At 43.3% G+C, this 18,100-nt stretch overlaps 1 protein-coding gene across 8 annotated transcripts in view; it reads right to left on the bottom strand.

The window, feature by feature from the left end:
* The window catches only part of TIAM1 (TIAM Rac1 associated GEF 1), a 438,421-nt gene that overhangs the window by 88,667 nt on the left and 331,654 nt on the right, over window positions 1–18,100 (bottom strand). For all 8 annotated transcript variants that reach the window (XM_049858598.1, XM_049858601.1, XM_049858599.1 and 5 more), the window contains 4 exons: window positions 13,892–14,038; window positions 11,413–11,487; window positions 7,436–7,606; window positions 1,841–1,945 (listed from right to left, as the gene is read on the bottom strand). In XM_049858598.1, coding sequence (XP_049714555.1) covers window positions 1,841–1,945; window positions 7,436–7,606; window positions 11,413–11,487; window positions 13,892–14,038 — 498 coding nt within the window. The remainder of the gene's footprint in view (window positions 1–1,840; window positions 1,946–7,435; window positions 7,607–11,412; window positions 11,488–13,891; window positions 14,039–18,100) is intronic.

Here is an 18,100-nt window from a genome sequence, read left to right as displayed (position 1 = left end):
GGGCTCCTTTATAGCTCACTCACTATGTGTAATATATGGGGTACATGGTAACGGGTTAGGCGTGATCCCTAACATTGAGGATTTGAAGGATTCATTAACACAAGATGCGGAATACATGATTAATAATGAGTCAAGTGTTTCCAGTGAAGTATTTTCCTGTTAAATGTAAGAAAAGGGTTTGTTTGTCTCCCTCCACCCTCCCCAAACACACACTCATAGAGACTGGGCTTTTCCCTATATGCCAAAGGAAGAATAAATCAGCCACTCTCTGTGTCGAATATACCCTCTCTATTAACACCAAAAAAAAAATTTTTTTTTTTTTTATTAACACCTGCTGATTTAAGAGATAGTTGAAAATGGACCTGTCATTTTGATCTTCCTTCTACAGCAAAGCATGATAAGGGTTACAAAGCACACCCTTTCTTATATTTAATTAAAAACACTTAAAGGAGCTCGAGGTGGCTTTTTAAGATGACAAAAATGTGTAAATTATGATCGTAGTGGTATAAACAAGGCCGTATATATGTACTTGTCAAAACTCATCAAATTGTATGCTTGAAACTGGTGAATTTTATTGCATGTAATATCTACCTCAATAAAGTTGACTAAAAATGAAACTTCCCACTAAATTTTAAATCATGCTTCCCCTTTCCAAAACAGAGACTAAATGTTCAGTTCTGCTTCCTGTGGTAAAACCCCTTCTGAAGTCAGACTGTTACCATTCACATATTCACGGCCAGCAGCCTGGTGGCCCCAGAGGGATGACTAAGTGCAGAATGAGCTTCAAGACAGAGGCGCCTCGCACCTAAAATGTTCCCGAAACTGAAAAATGCACCACTCAGCTGACCAGAAAGGGACTTTTCACTGTTTTATTACAGTGTTGTTGTTTGTGGTCGTCAAGTCAGCTCCAACTCAATGGCAACCTTAGGTATTAACAGAACAAAACACTGCCTGGTCCTGTGCCATCTTCATGATCATATTTTATTAAAACAACCAATCACTGGGCATCTACTATGTCAACCATTACCCCTGGTCTTTGTCAAAATCCTGTAATTCACCAGTATCACCTATTTTTCCCCAATACCACATAATTAGTGAGCAGTAGAACATATATAAAGGAAACCTGGTGGCGCAGAGATTAAAGCATTCGACTGCTAACCAAAAGGTCCGCAGTTCTAAACCACCAAGCAGCTCTGCAGGAGAAAGATGTGGCCGTCTGCTTCAGTAAAGATTTACAGCCTTGGAAACCCTATGGGGCCGCTCTGAGTCAGAATCGACTCAACAACAGTGGGTCTGGTTTTGGTTTAGAGTATATATACAAACCCTAATCTGCTTCAGAACCCATATCCTATAATGAAAAACAAACACAAATGTCCTCAAGAACCTATCTACATACAATCCCAACAGGCTGGGATGGATAACGAGCTGGCAGTCTTGTCACCCAACAGTTGCCATGTGCAGGTAGAAATCGCACACGATTGGGGCTGCTGCCAGCTCATAGAGCAGCCAGCTCATCTTTAAGTCCCCAATTTAAAATAAAAGACTGTCGAAGCTGCAAGAGAAGCTAAGAATAATGCCTAAAATTCCATCTGAGAGTTAGCTCTGGACTTCAATTTTCCATGATAGCACAGCACTGCTCCGTGGATAAACAGGGATAACATTTCCACCCTGCAGAAATACTGTGAGACGGAGGGGTCTCTCTGCCAACTTCAGAGCTCTGCATAAGGCTCATCTATTTTACAGCTTGTTCCACTTCACCAATCACAATTAGCATGAGTACACACATAATTTGAAAATAATCTCCCACAGAACGTCCTTGGACAAGAGTCATAAACATTACCAGCTCATAAATGTCCTCCTCGGGCTTTGGAACGTACTGATGCATTTTGTTTTCTATTAGAAATTTCAGGCGCAGGTAATGAGCAGAATGATCCAGTTGATGTGTCTAGGACAGAAAAGGAAAGAAAAGAAAATGTTCAATAGGAAACAGGATGCTATAATTCGCTCTCCACCAGCATGTCACCACACGCTACCTACCAAATGTACTGGGGATTTGTTCCTGGAGGGTGATGTTAGTTACAGCAAAGGGGAATGTAAGGTTCTATACCTCTCAGATTTTATGACTCAGTGGAAACAAGCAGGTCACATCTTCACTTCTGTTCATTGGACTTACTGGACTCACTCTGCTCTTCAGCACTGTTTTTACAACAGGCATTAGAGCAAAGAGGCCCTTGAACACAATTCCAAACATACATAGGCGACTAGAGAAGACACAGGACGAGAGAGCATTTGCAATGGTAGAAAAAAGGCTATACCCAGGCAGAGTTTATTTTTTAACCATAGAGGACAACGGGATAGTTGTTAGCAGTTCATCTGCAAGGGAGTCGGCGTGAAGTCAATGCATTTGGATTTCCGTGTTATTTATATGCTCCCCGAGTTGATTCCTCCGGGGGCAGAACAGACAGGCAGGAGTCCAGCTCTGGAAACACTGAATGGCTCGCCCAAAGAAAACAATTCTAAAATACCCTGTGATTGAAATTTCCAGGGCTTCTCCTTTGGTCTAGGATGGGTCAGTAGTTTTTGTTTTTTTTTTTCTCTCTCTCTCTAGGAAGTCATCTTTGAGTTAACTTTGAAGACAAACAATACGGACAACATGACTTTATAAATAATCCTCCATATACTGGCAAGAAGACGCAGAAGAAAAAGTAGTAAAGCGCTCTTCAGAAGTTGCATGGCAAAACTGAAACATACAGCTAGACTGAAATGCTTAAATCTGCTGATTATTTTTTAAAGCATCTCATCTTTTAGCGACACAAACTGAAGTGCTGGTAGATAAAATGAGGAGGTCTGGAATTTGCTTCCAAGATAGTCCAGAGTAGGGGGTGGGAGTGTGAGAAAAGACAAAACGTGAGTTGACAGTTCTAGAATCTGAATGATGGGTACCCAGGACTTCATTATGAGTTTGAAATTTTTCATAAATATAAAATCTTTTCACACCAAAAGCTCTACTGATGAGAATCATTCAAAATAAAATTAATTTTTAGCTGGTTCAGTGCCCTTTCCACTTACCCTATCCTCCGCCAAAATAAAACATGTACACACATACACACATATACCAAGGAGCCCTGGTGGCACAGTGGTTAAGGGCTTGGCTGCTAATCAAAAGGTTAGCAGTTACAATTTATTTATTCAGTCACATCTAGCAAACCTGTAAGTGTGCCAGCACTATATGAAGCACTGAGAGCACAGAAATTGGTAAGACATAAATGCAGCCCTGAGAAGTGTGTGGGTATATGGGGTGGGGCGGGCGGAAAATGGGAGCAGACTAGCGGTGGTGGGTTTGCTCTTTAAATATATACACACATGCAGGAAAAGCCTCCTGCAGTATTACAAAAGCGTTTTTCCAGAACGTGGAGGTGAGTTTGCTCTGAATATCCAGCCACATGATAAAAAAGCTTCCCATCAGCGCTCCACAAGAACCCGCAACCTGTGCCCTACTCGGAGTAACGTGAGAACTGAAAGCCCACTGCTCGCTGTGCTGAACACAGGCGCCATTCAGCTAACACATTCCTGTGTACCCCACTTTCGTCCCTCCAGTGTCTGTGTCTGGGACCAGATACTCGTTGTCTGACAGATCCAGGATTGCCGATGTCAAAGATAATAAGCAAGCTTGGGAAAACATAAAACACACGGAAGTTTTTAAGTGTGCTACCTACTGCTTATCGGAGAGCCACTGAAACAAACAAAAAGTAACACTTAGGGTGACACGATAAGCAAGAAAGTTTTCCCTCACAGAGATAGAAGCTGCAAATGCATCCCACCTAGCCAGGTCCTCACTGAAATCTTTAATTAGAAGCACAAAATTGTGGTTCACCATCTGTTTCCAACTGAGGCGGAATGGAAAGAGAAATGAAATCACATGAGGTCTTAGTAACAGAAACAAATCCACTTGGAAACTGTATGGTCATCCTTAATAAACGCTTTGCAGCCACTCCTAACGAGTCTGCCACTTGAACAGACCATCTTTCGAAATCAGACCCAACTAGCAACCTCACCTAAGACGCTTCTGGTTCCTAAAACCTCCGTGTAAAAGAGAGAAGGTCCACTGTCAGGGACCAAGGAGTTTAAAGTGGTCCTGATGGTGCAGGATAGTGGAGACTGCCATCATCCCTTAGGAGCTGAAAACATTTATACATACATACAGAGGACGATAACCAACAACAGACACAACAGCTGAGGCACCTCACTGAAAGTGCTTAGCACAGTGAGGAAAACACACAGATGATGAATATATCAACAGTGCTCAGGGTGATTCTTGCCATCCCCCCACCACCATCTTCTTCACTTCTTTAAGTTATAATAATGGCTTGATAACTTTAAAAAATAAAAATAAGCACATGCAACAAACATAAAAGTTATGAATATACTAGCACCCTAAAAAAAAAAAATTTTTTTTTTTCGGAGCCCTTAAATTGATCAGTAAAACTAAAAACGGGACGTGGGGTCAGCAACACAAAGTGTGTCTTATCATGTTGGTCAGTGATTTTAAATTACGAAGCGTGATTAGCCATGGTTGGTCTAACATAAAAGGAAAAGTCTTAATTAACTAAACCAGATGATGAGAAGCCTCAGAGGAATTTTATGCTCCTCTGATAGCTGCAAATCAATATCAAAGCAAGTCAGATCGCTAGCCATGTTCAAAATACATTTTTGTACAAGAAGAATTCCAAACATTAACAAGTATTTTAACGTAGTAATTCTCAGTACTTGGCCTGCTTTTGACTTGTAAAGCATTCAAAAGAAGATTTCCTAACTCATGGGAAACTCGGTTAGAAAAAAACATTTAAATGGTAGAAATTTGTTTTCCAATGTGCATTTAATTAAGTCGCTTAGAGAGCATTTGATTCATTCTGAGGTAATGCAGCCACAAAGTATATCACAAGATTAATATTATTGTACAATTTCTAGTTTAGCTAGACTAATTAGTTTTAATTCACATGATATGATGACTATTTCAAAGAACAAAGCAGCAAAATACAATGTAGATCTTTCCAGCAAATAGCCTGAACCAATTAAAATAGAAGTCATGGCCATCCGTCTTTCAATCCATCCTGTTTTCTCTTCCATTTCTGCTTGTATTCCCTCATTCCAGTCGGGCTTCTCTGGGAAACATACAAGCATGCTGTGACCGCATACAGAAATCCATGCACATACACGCACGCACACACCAAGTGTTAATACGGAATTCCCAAAGATCTGTCCCGTTCCTTCAAAGTGACCTTTTATTTTTCAAATACCAATGACAGAATATCCAAACCAACAGGCCAATGTAGGGAAAGTGGTACATAAAACGGACACCACTACCACACAGCATGAATGTCAGTGAGCATGACTGCATGAACACTTTGCAGATATTCTGATGACTGCAATTATCAGAATTGATTCAGAACCCGCGGGCCGACAGGTCTACCTGCTGTATTTAGCAACAGTGATCTTAGCAACATCTACAACGTGAGCTGTACATGAAATGCAGATCTGGAAAGCATGTACGATACCAGAACTTGACTGGTGCTCAGATGGCAGATGGCAAACGGATGTGAAATGATGTGGATCAGATAGAATAGGAAAGAGAATGAGCTGAATGCAAGAGACAGAAGAAAGAGATTGATTATTAAATATTAGAGAAAGCAACCATCACAATGCTGAGAATGACAATAATGAAGTAACATTCTTACAATCACCTGTTTCCAACTGCTCCTCCAGAAAGCACAAACACTTGCTACCTATCAGCTCGTCAGTAACATGCGGTGCCATTTCCCCATCATCTCTTTCCCCTTCAGAATAAAACTGGCTCTACTAATTACAATAAAGTGTTTTCCAACGAAGGAGCAAGCTTTAGAAGTGCACCTGGCTCTGAGCACACTATGTAATTTATCCTCCCACTGCCTGACTCGATTCTGACTCACAGCGACCCTATAGGACAGGGTAGAACTGCCCCACAGGGTTTCCAAGGCTGTAAATCTTTACGGAAGCAGACTGCCACATCTTTCTCCCAAGGAGCAGCTGGTGGGTATGAACCGCCGTCCTTTTGGTTGGCAGCCGAGCAATTTAGCTGCTATGCCACCAGGGCTCCTTGTAATTTACCCTACATGGGTGTTTTTGCAGAAACAATCGACTTCTTAAAGCGCACACAATGTTTTCCATTTTCGAATTCATAAGACGTGACTTTGTTTGGCCCCATGTTGTCTTTGTTTTATCTCAATGTTTTGGGGAAAAGAACTGAAGACCCAGGGAGCAGTGGGCTTTTTGTTGCCAGAGAAAAGATCTGGACCTTAATGACACCATCAAAAACATTTCAAATGACAGAAATAAATGCTTTATAGGGAACAGGTTCACTTCACTATCTAAAGATGGCTTCTAAGTTGCAGTGATAATATTATTCCTCAGTCTCTTGGTTTCCATCCAGGCAAACGATTGAAAAGTACCTAAAATTGGTCCAATTACTCATTCCCCACCCACAGATCAATTTTCCAGCAATCAATAAAAAAAAAGTTATCGGGAAAAAGCAGCCTAACATTCGATTCCAGGCTGAGTTCAAAGGGGGCGCGCACAGGATGCCTTAAAGCATCGCCGGCCGATGGAAAAGCCTTCTGGGGCTTTGCTCATACAAAAGGCCAGAGAGGCGGACCTTCAGCTGCAGTTCGCAGAAAAACTCCCAGGGCGCTGCAGAATGCTAACGGGCCCCTAAAGAATCCTGCCTGTTTATTAATAAAGGAAGGCAGAAATCCTCCAGAGACAAATTTTGTTAAGTAATTACAGTGAAAAATTGTGAACAAAAAATACCATCATCTTTCAAAAGCTAGAACTCACATACATAAAGGATTCAAAGCCTGTGAGATTATCTGATTTATTTTTAACACCTACGTGGGGGCTCATCTCAGCTTTGCCCTTAAACAAGTGGTCCTCACACCTCTCCTCCACATAAAAAAAAAATAGGACCATCTAAAAGCTTGACTTTAGCTGGACTCTCATTTCCACACTCGTGTGAACAGCCCTATTTTTTTTTTTTTTTTTGGAAAGGCCCTAGTGATTTGCTTCAAAAAAAAAAAAAACAAAAATTGCTGATTATGTAGAGTTATAGAACTGAGGTATTTGCTAAATTAGTAGAAGATACTCAGGTTTATTATAGATCTATCAAATACATATTCTGAAAGAAGCAATGTGAAACCACTCCGCTCCTTACCAAGGTAAAGAATTCATCTACATTTATTACGCATGTTATCACTTCAAAGGCCTCCTATGACACGCTGTGGAGTGGAGAGAGTGCGTCAAAGGGCACCTGTCCCCCCACGACTCTGACCTCCCGCGTCCACCTTAGAAGATTCGTCCGTCCCATTTGGCAATTTCCAGGAAAACACCCAAAGTAACCCCATACCCTGCAGATGAGCTCCAGTGTGTCGCGTGCAGTGTCCCCCGGCCGGACGACTGTCAGAGCAGGCTGATTATTCGGCAGACAGAACCAGGAGGGTGTGAAGTACTCGTGGACCCAAATGTCACAGTCAGGGTTGTGCTGGTGGACGCTAGGTACGACCACTTCTTTCTCCCTCTACAATGACAAATAAAGGCAGTCTATAATGATCTTCTATTCCCAGGTTGCACATTAAACCAGTAAACCAGTCCATCGAGTTGATCCCAACTCATGGTTGCCCATGCATGTTCCAGCAGAACTACTGTGCCCCTAGGGTTTTCAATGGCTGATGTTTCAGAAGCAGATCACCAGGCCTTTCTTCCACAGCACCTCTGGGTGGACTCAAACCTTCAGCCTTCTAGTTAGCAACTGAGCAGGTAAATCGTTTGGCCCACCCAGGGACTGCAGTTGCAGACAGGGATTATAGATTACTACGAAAAGGGCCCCAAGGCAGAAGTGATGGCAGAGTGAGCATAGGGAAAAACCCTTGGAGGAGGAGAGAAATTATTGAGAAAGGAGTCCTATGGAGGGTGGGGGGGAATTTCTAACCTCAGCTAGAAATCAGACAGACCACACATCTGACCCATGACAGCCACAGGTGGGGCATGGTGTGAATTACCGGGAACAGAAATTTGGGGGGACAAAGCAGGAAATGGGCTATCCACCCAGCTCAGCTTCATTGCTTTTATTTATTACGTAGACCAATTTCAAACCTACAGCAGAAAATCCCTGCCAAAGTATCTACCATGAGGGCTCCGTATTTCAAAGGCAACAATGAGGCCTAGAGGAATTTTTAACATAATAATAATGGTATGGTAATATCTATTCACAAGGAGAAGGGCCTTGGTGGCACAGTGGTTAAAGCACTCAACTGCCAAACAAAAGGTCAGCAGTTTCAACACACCAGCCACTCCATGGGAGAAAGATATGGCAGTCTGCTTCCGTAAAGGTTTACAGCCTCGGAAACTATATGGAACAGTTCTGCTCTGTCCTGCAGTCGGTACGAGTCGGAACAGACTCGACAGCAGTGGGCCTGGTTTGGGTTATTTACAAAGTAGTGTCATTTTTGTGTACTCATTGGACCTGCAGCACGAGTCCAGCAAAGAGACAGCTCTATTTCCCAAATGAAGTTCAGGAAGCTTTCAAGACTTGCCTCACAGCACAATGGGGCAAAAACAAGTCTCCTTTAGGGTACTGCCATCTGTCTTTCTTCTGTCTCTCTCTGCCTCTTCTGACCTTAGACATTTACTAGAAATACCACATAACACTGCCCTTAATTGACACATGCACTGTTGGTGACCAAGGAGTAGCCATTAAGTCTGTGTGTGTGAGAGAAGATGTGGCTTGTGTTCTAATCAGCAGCTGGGTAAACCCAGGCAAGCTCAACGGATAAAACAGAAAACACTCCAGATGTTGATGAAATCTGAGGAGCCCAGAGAAACAAGCGTGGAAAGAACCACGTTAGGTTTCGGCAATTTAAATGTAATGTTGATGCTCAAGATTCGGCTAGTAATCAGCCTTGATGACTGGCTTATAACCAAGTCACTGGTTGGTAAATACCTTTCTACAGATTACCAAGGATTAGGCTGGTATCAGCAAATTACGAGAAAAAAAAAATTTCCAAACAAAGGCTGATTGGTGGTAACGTAATAACTTCCATACATAAAAAAAGCAAATCCCAAAACAGGGGATAGGTATGTGGGAGGGCCACTAACCACTCCCAGTTGCGGAAGTCAATTTCAGCCCTGCCTTTGAATGGAGTTGCTTTCACAGGTAAGTTGGACCCCAGGGAAGGAAGTGTCAAAAACCAATCACCTTGTCTAAATCCCATTAGCTATAACTGGAATCTTCCACTCCACTCCCAGGTACCATACTAAATAGGTGCTCTCAGCACTGGATCAGCCCAAGCTCTGCATCTAACCTGCTCTGTGAGAAAAACGGAAAAACAAAAACGCTACACAAATCAATAGGAAAAACTCTGGCAATTTCCAGGTTCTGCGCTCCTGGTGAGGGCGGCCCAACACTGCGACTGTTGTGAGCTGCCGTCAAGTCAAGGCCCAACTCATGGCAGGTGACTCCCCACAAAACGGAATGAAATGCTCCCTGGTCCTGCGCCATCCCCATGCTCAGCTGCAGATCAGCTGGTTGCAATCCATAGGTTTTCACTGGCTGATTTCAGACGTAGATCACCAGGCCTTTCTCCCTAGTCCATCTTAGTCCGGAAGCCCCACTGAAACCTGTTCAACATCATAGCAACATGCAAGCCTGCGCTGACAGAAGGGTGATGGCTGCACCTGAGGTGCACTGACCATGAACTAAAGCCTGGTTTCCTGCATGGAACATGAGAATTCTACCACCGAACCACCAAGACCACAAGCCCAACACTGACAGTGTACTAACAGGGTCATTATGAGTTGGAAACGACTCGACTGCAATGGGTTAATAAAGCTATAGCGGTGTCTGGGTGGCAAAAATGGTTAATTGTTCAGCTGCTAACCGAAAGGTAGGTGGTTCAAAGCCACCCAGAGGCACCTCAGAAGAAGGGCCTGGTGATCTACTCCTGAAAGGTCACAGCCACGGAAAATTCTACGGCATGCAATTTTACCCTGATGCCGACAGTGTCACCACGAGTCAGAATCAACTTGATGGAAAATGATTTTTTTTGTTTGTTTGGTTTGTTTTCTAATAATGGTAGGCATGATACATTAGCCAACCTCAGAAATGACTATGTTAACATGGATAAATTCTACTCTGTCCTGGAGGGTCGCTATGGGTCGGAACTGACTCAAGGCAATGGGTTACGGGTGTGGAGCCCTGCTGGCACAGTGGTTAAGAGCTCAGCAGCTAACCAAAAGGTTGGCAGTTCGAATCCACCAGCCACTCCTTGGAAACCGTATGGGGCAGCTCTACTCTGTCCCACAGGGTCGCTAGGAGGAGGAAGCGACTTGATGGCAACAGGGGCAGGAACAGTAATTCAATTTCATCAGCGATAAAGATACTCAAAGAGAATGCCATGGATGGGCATTTCCAAGGACAGATGCCTCTGTGCCCACAATGATATTAATCTGTGACTCGTTTGAGTACAAAAGGGAGAAAAAGCCTTCCTATGGCACTCTTTTCTTCTGCTCCAACAGCCTGACCTCCTCACCACACTCTGGCTTCAGAGGCACACCTCTGTCTCAAGGATGGCTCCGCCACTGCGGTACAACCACAACTGCTTGGTTGCATGGCAACCAAGAGCTGAATTCTGGAATACTGATCCTGACTCCAAAGAATAGAGGATTATACTAAGGTAATCCCCTTATACAAAGAGCCACTGGTATTGCTAGTAGGATCTTTGAAACTAGGTATGCCCATTTATTCAGAGGCTGAAAAAAGTGGTCACACAAAAAAAAAAATCAATATTCTTTATGGGCTTTCAATCAGAGCAGTTTGACAGTCACTGTCAAATCCAACTGCAAGATTTAACCAAACCAATGAATCTTTAATTGAACACTTGACTTGGGAGGCAAATGCATTTAAGACCACACCATCAGAACAGTGCTTGCAAATTAGTGGGAGAAAAATAGCACATGTGGGCAGAGAGGGAGGGCAGTAAGGGCTCACCTATTGGGGATGGAAGGTGTATGTAAAAGGAATTGGCAGTGGCATAAATATCCCACTGCTCAGGACCAGCTTTCCTCTGACATTCTATCCGGAAATGTACACATACAAACGACAGGGACTGAAAATGTCACGGCAGCAGAATGTGCTTATTAGCACCAAATGCTAAACATAAAATGATTTTCCATCTCTCGTTGACCTGTTACATAACTTAAAAGGACTGGTAATTTTGGTTTTTTCATATTGAGTCTACTTAATTTTAGCATCCCAAGAAACCACTTCATTTGTCTATGCTGGTGCACAGTGGTGCTTTCAGAAAATAAGCACATGTTTATTTTTACCTTGCCATCTGGAACGGTGTCATCAAAAATTCCCTCTAAAGATTTCTTCACGGAGTCAGCTCCTTCCCCGAACACCTGCAAATATAGAAGTTCCATCTCAAAAAAAAAAAAAAGGAAATCGGAGCAAGAGGGCAAACGCAGCACGGAGATAGGAAGGGGAACGTGCAGTGATATTAGAAAACGTGATTACGTTTTCAGGCCCTCCCACGTCAAATCCTAAAGCAGGCAGAAAAATGTGATTTATGGTGATGGACCACAAAGGCGTTCTCCTACCTAGACCACATCCTACATCCTTTGATAGCACCCCCCTCCCCCCAAAAAAAGTTTGCTTTCAGAGCTGGACAACTCATCTGCATCTAAAGAGAACTAGCAAAAGCAATGAATTAGATTCGTTCACCACAAAAAACTTCTGCTATAGCCTCGGATATTTGTTGTTTAATATTTTTTTGAGTTGGATCTAAGAATGTAAGTTTACATATATATATGTATATAAAAAAGTGTGTGTATATATATATACACACACACACATATATATAAAGTAGTAAAGTTTCCTTTTCACTTAAAAAAATAGGAATTCATCAATTCTTTGAGGTTCATGAGTCTGGCTGACTTGAAGATACGACTAAAATCATAAAGGTATCGATGTCACTAGCTGGTCAAGGGCAAAGCAGCCTTGGATGTGTGGAACTTCAGGCATTGGGCATAAAATAATCAGGCACTCTCAAGATCTACATGCCATTTTCGTGCATTTCCAAGCACTAAATTAACAAGCAAATTTCTACTGGTGTGTTTATGGCTAATCAAGGAAAAGTGCTTTTAAACTCTTACTTTGAGAATTACAATTGCTTATAAGACACTATATCAACTTTTGAGTTCAAAACAAAACAAAGATGTTGGTTAAAAAATTCTCTTGGATGCATATATTTTGATAACTTCAGCCATATATTTTGATAACTTCCAACTACGAATTCTGACGTATGTTTATAGCGGTGATCGGAGTCATCTGTAACGACACTGCATAGCTACAGCACACCACCACCTCCTCCCAAAGGAAGGAGAAACCCTGATTGTTAATGGTCTCCTTCTGCAGGTCTAGTCAAGAGCTATTGAATTTCTTATGCCATTGTGCTAATGAAATGTTGACTTTCTTCCAGCTTCTTCTTCAGATTTACACAGGAGCAAAACCCATGGCAGCAAACTGGATATTCTACTCTCCCCAGAGATCACAGAACAAACTGCACAATCGCTCAGCCTTGGGCTCTCTCATCATTTCATCTTCTGGTCACCTAGAGGTTCCATAAAAGCTAGAGACATTCCCCGTTTAAATGGTGTGCATGTTGGTCCACTAAAGGGACTCAGAAGATCAACTTCACTTCCTTTTAAAACTTCCATTTCCTAAGCAAACTAGTTGCAGGAAGTATCAGAGCAAATAAGGAGGGATCCATTTACCAAAGCCAGTCAACCAACTTCTCACCTTGCATTAACCAAACAAAAAAACCAAACCCACTGCCGTCAAGCTGATTCTGACTCATAGTGTTTTCTTGGCTGTAATCTTTAATGGAAGCAGATTGCCAGGCCTTTCTTCTGTAGAGCTGCTGCATGGGTTCAACCTTTAGGTTAATAGACAATCACAAACCGTTTGCATTAAATTGATAGTTCTTGCCCTATCCTAAAAATGCTCAACACCTGATTTCGTAGCCACTGGAGCCCACGAATTAGATACTCTCCTCCCAAAAAGGCAAAGACCCATGTTCCCTCATTCCTTAAAATTTAAACAAGCAGTCCTGGACCTACTCATTTCTCAAAGGCAAAGAGTGGCAGTAACAATGGAGGGTGAGTTACCATAAGTAATGCTAACAGGAAAAGAGGTGTCAGGCAAAATTAACGGGGAAGAACGGGGCCATGGCATGATGGTGGGAGGCTGGGCATTGTACTGCTCTAGTGTTGCCATTCCTGATGCACTGAGACCCCCTCTCAGCACTAGTACCTAAGGCCATAGCAGTAAGCAGGCACTCAGATTCCTGGGTCCTCATTCCTACAGGCAGAGGGACTGGCCCAAAGAGTCAGGGCAAAGAAACAATCAGGCTCCCTTGGAGGCTACCTTTGATTAAGCACCAGAGGCAGCCTACCAGACTCTGTGCTTAGGTGCCCACTTGGCTTTCTTATTTATCAAGCCCTGCTCTTCCCGAAGACTCAGGATGAAAAGTGTACTTTCAGGAGGTCTATAATTAAGAAGGGCTTGGAAAGGATGCAGGTGGAAGCCGGCAGCCTGGTGAATCACTAACAGTACAGTTTAATGTTAGGGGTATATATTATCTGTCAAAGTTGTCCAGCACAACCAACTTCTTGGTGTCAACTAGTTGATTTTAGATAATACCAGGCTTCAATAAACACACACACTCACACACCCCACAGAGTGAGGTGGCAGCGGGAGCCAGCTGTGGGGGCTTGTTGCTGTTCATCCCCGCCTGGCACCTACCTGATTAATGCTTGGGCGTCCCTGCTTCTTTTTGGAGGTAGTGTCCAGACCCCAAAGAGAAGAAAACCTGCTCCTTCGCTTGCTTGCAGATCTGGACATGGCCTGAGTACGTCTCCTGACTCCAGTCTCACCTGTCCGTGCTGCCACCTGATAATGGCAAGAAGGAGCATCAAGAAGGAAAATGGGTCAAGACGTCCACCTGTTCCTCAAACCCACTAAACCCCACCCTCCTAAGCATCCTTCTCTGTCACCCCAGCCAACACCAACCTCACAACCCAAAGCATTCATTCCGGGACTCATCTACATTGGAAATTTGAGGGCCCTTTGTGGATTCAAAATGGGAATGAAAGGTTGGCCAACTCAATCATTTTAAAGCACTTCAAAAAATGTACCTTGCTTTAAAAAGAAAATCTTTATTTTATGTGAAATCATTGGTAAAAATACATAAAATTGTTCATAAAATGTACATATTATTTCCAAGAACTAGGTGTTCTTCCTGTCACTGGGTGGAAATCCAGCATCAAGTTAAACTATCCTTACTTTGCCGAGATTGTCCCAAATGCTGCAGAAAAGTTTTGGCAGATGGCACCACTGTGTCAGCAAAAATAATGAAAACACCAGGTTTTGGTTCCTGTGACTCCATATTAAGTCTAAAATTACTAATTTCTTCTATGTAGTTTTCTCAGAATTATGTATAATCACTTTCCATATTGGGCCATCTGCTAATTGTCCCCTAAAATCCATTCTCTCTTCTTCCTCAGTCAGAGAAACCCCAAACGTAGGTGAGCGCACGCACGCACACACACAAAATCTTGCTGTTGAGTCAATTCCAACTTATGACTACCCATGTGTTGCAGAGCAGAGCTGCGCTCTATAGGATTTTCAATGGCTGTGATCTTTTAGAACCAGGTCACCAGGCCTTTCTTCTAGGCAGTTTCAAACTGCCAACCTTTCAGTCAGTAGTCAGATACTTAACCGTCTGCGCCACCCACAGGGCCATCCAAATGTGGATGACCACCGGGCCACCCGAGGCTGACTTCATTTCCCTTTAGTATGGTTTTGTGACTCAGTTCTGCTCACTGGGATGTAAGTGGATGGGATTTGCAACTTCTGGGATTGTCCTTTAGAGAAGAGGGTTTCCCTTCTCTGTCACTTGTTCTGATGGCGAGAAGGGCTGCATTACAGCTGGTCTAGCATGTTCGGATAGAAGCCTTTTAAAGATGGCAGAACGACAAGACAGAAGGGGCCTAGGTCCCTGAAGATACAGAAGTCACCTCACTAGCCCTGCCTGTCCTGTGTTTAGGTAAAAGGAAAATGATATTTGTCTTTAGGGGAGGGAGAGCTGAACTCTGCTGAGATATATGCATGGTACCAACAACTGGGGGCAAGGGTGGTCCAGGAGTAGAATTCTCATCTTCCATGCTGGAGACCCAGGCTCGATGCCCCCGCAGCGCGCCTCACGCGCAGCCAGAGCTCGTCTGTCAGTGGAGGTTTGCGTGTTGCTAGGATATCAAACAGGTTTCAGGGGAGCTTCCAGGCTAAGACTAGGAAAAAAGGCCTGGCAATCTACATCCGGAAAATCAGCCAATGAAAATCCCATGGATCACAATAGTCCGATCAGCATCCAATCACAGGGCTGGCGCAGGACCCAGCAGTGTTCCATCTCATTTTGCGTGGGGTCGCCACTCATCAGCGGCTGATTTGACAGCAGCTAACAATAACAACAACAACCAACTTGGATGGGAACACTCCAAGCTTCAATCTGCCACTGCAGGAGCTGCTCAGGTGGATGCTGAACCTCCCTGAGAACTTCATGAAGTCTCTTTCCCAAGAAAACATGCAGGTTTGAACTTCACCCTACAGCTTGCAAGCAACATCCCAGGAGTTGAAGGTAACTTCTGCCAAGAGGCCTCCACAGGCCACCCATGGGCTCTCCTTTCAAACAAGGGAGTGGCAGAAGATACAGCAAGTCTAACTTGAACTGAAACTCCCCACCCGCTCTGTTGCTGCAAGTAGGTGTCCTGGAATCACCTGCCATGGATTCCCACACAGGTAACTCCCTTAATGTTGCATGCCAAATGGTAGGCTGCCTAGGAGACGGAACACTGTCGGATAACAGAAGGTCTCCACAGCAGCCAGCACACTGGCTAGAAGGCATGCCTGGCTGGGGTGTTCCGTATTGGCAGCATAAACACCATGGGGGCACCATGAGTGGGTTGGCAAGAACCCCCACCTACATTACAAGCAGGAATTAAAACAGCTTCTTTGCAAGTATTAGGGGAGGAGGGGAGACTTTGGGACGATGAACAGCCTGAGGGGCTCTGGATTTTCTCAGCTTAGCATATAAGAAAACCCAGATCAGGGCAAGGAAGAATGGGGCACCCAAGACGCTGGTGGGAATTTTTATGAGAGAAAGCTCTTTAATCTACTATTATGCTCACGGCGTTATGGGGAATAAAATCATAAAACATAAGGTAATATTAAAGATGTGACGATAATATTCTCTATTTTCATCACTTTCTAAGTTCAAGGATAAGGAAGACTGTAAAGGAATAAATTATAACATGCTGACTTACACCCATCCTCGAATGACTATGTCAGTATCAATTAAGATTATCATCATAAACTGAGGCTGGGAACTGAATAAAGTTGAATTTTAAAATCCTAGAGAAAAAAATCCCTGTCTAGTCTCCTATTTATATATGTATCAATAAATAAATAAATAGATCTCTAAATAGATACATCTATACACACGTTGTTGCTGGTAGTCATCAAGTCAGGCCTTGGCTCATGGCGACCCCATGCACAGCAGGATGCCATGCACAATGGGACCCCATGCACAATGGGACCCCATGCACTATAGCACGAAACGCTGCCTAGTCCTGCACCATCTCCGTTATCAGTTGCAGACTTGACCATTAGGATCCACAGGGTTTTCACTGGCTGATTTTCTAAAATAGATTGCCAGACTTTTTAATTCCTAGTCCATCTTAGTCTGGAAGCTTGCTGAAACCTGTTTAGCATCATGGCAAAACACAACCAAAACCTGGTCCCCAGCGTGGAAAGTGAGGAATTCTACCATTCAACCACATCCTCCCCCAAAAAACTCAAACCTGTTGCCATCCAGTGGATTCCAACTCAGAGCAATGCTATAGGGCAGAGTGGAGCTGCCCCGTAGGGTTTCCCAGGCTGTAATCTTTACAGAAGCAGACTATCACATCTTTCTCCCATGGAGCAAGCTGGTGGGCTTGAACCACTGACCTTCCGGTTAACAGCCAAGTGCTTAACCCACTGCACCACCAGGGCTCCTTAACCACATCCAGACAGCCATATATACACCTTTGTCTATACGTATTACCCTGTCTACACATCAAAATCTGTACTTGCCATGTTTATTTAATTGCTTACTTGTTTACTATCCATCTTTGCACAGGAATATAAATGCCTGTAGGCAGGAATTCTGTGTTGCTCACTGCTGTAATACTAACCACTGAGTACACCTGGCACATGCCAAGTATATACTCACAAAGGTTCGTTGATTGAATAAATAAACACCAAAAGCAAAAGCAGAGACCCAAAATAACATGGTTTCAATCATTAAATACCAACTCTTTAGTTTACAATTAAAAAAAAAAAAAAAACAAAAAGACTCCAGAAGGGAAATTCAAGGGACCACAACTATTCTATTACCAGCTGACAGAGAGTTTAGTCTGTTCCATAAATGGGCACTTTATTCAAATTCTTATCCTAACTATTCTAAACTGTTTGGGGCCTGCTAAACTGTGAAAGCAACCACTACCCTGAGGCAATAATGACTCCAAATGAGCAAAAGGACTGGGAAGCAAGACTGGCAGTAAAACAAGTGGACAAGAATGCTGGAGTTTCTCAGTGATCATCTCTGCCCAGACAATGCCTCCCTTTGTGGCCGGAGCCTGATGACTCTATCATTCTGCTCATCTGTGCAAACAAGAACAATGATAACCTTCTTTCAAAGAGGACGGCGGGGACCCTTCAGTTAATTACTGCAAATCACTCAGCATCATGGGAAGCTCTACTAGTGAATGGTGCTTAAATGGGAGCTCAAATCTCCTCCCCTGGCCCTGTCACCCTCACACCTCCGCCCCCTGTACCCCCACTTAGAAGAAGAAAAAAAATCCTGGACAAAGGCTAAATTGAGGAATGTTTCAACTCCAAGGGAAAAAAATCATC

Source organism: Elephas maximus, chromosome 18 (genome assembly GCF_024166365.1).
Source record: "Elephas maximus indicus isolate mEleMax1 chromosome 18, mEleMax1 primary haplotype, whole genome shotgun sequence".
In the NCBI taxonomy this organism is placed as follows: Eukaryota; Metazoa; Chordata; class Mammalia; order Proboscidea; family Elephantidae; genus Elephas; species Elephas maximus.
The sequence above is the reverse complement of the archived record's forward strand: the minus strand, read 5'-3'. Positions and strand labels throughout refer to the sequence as shown.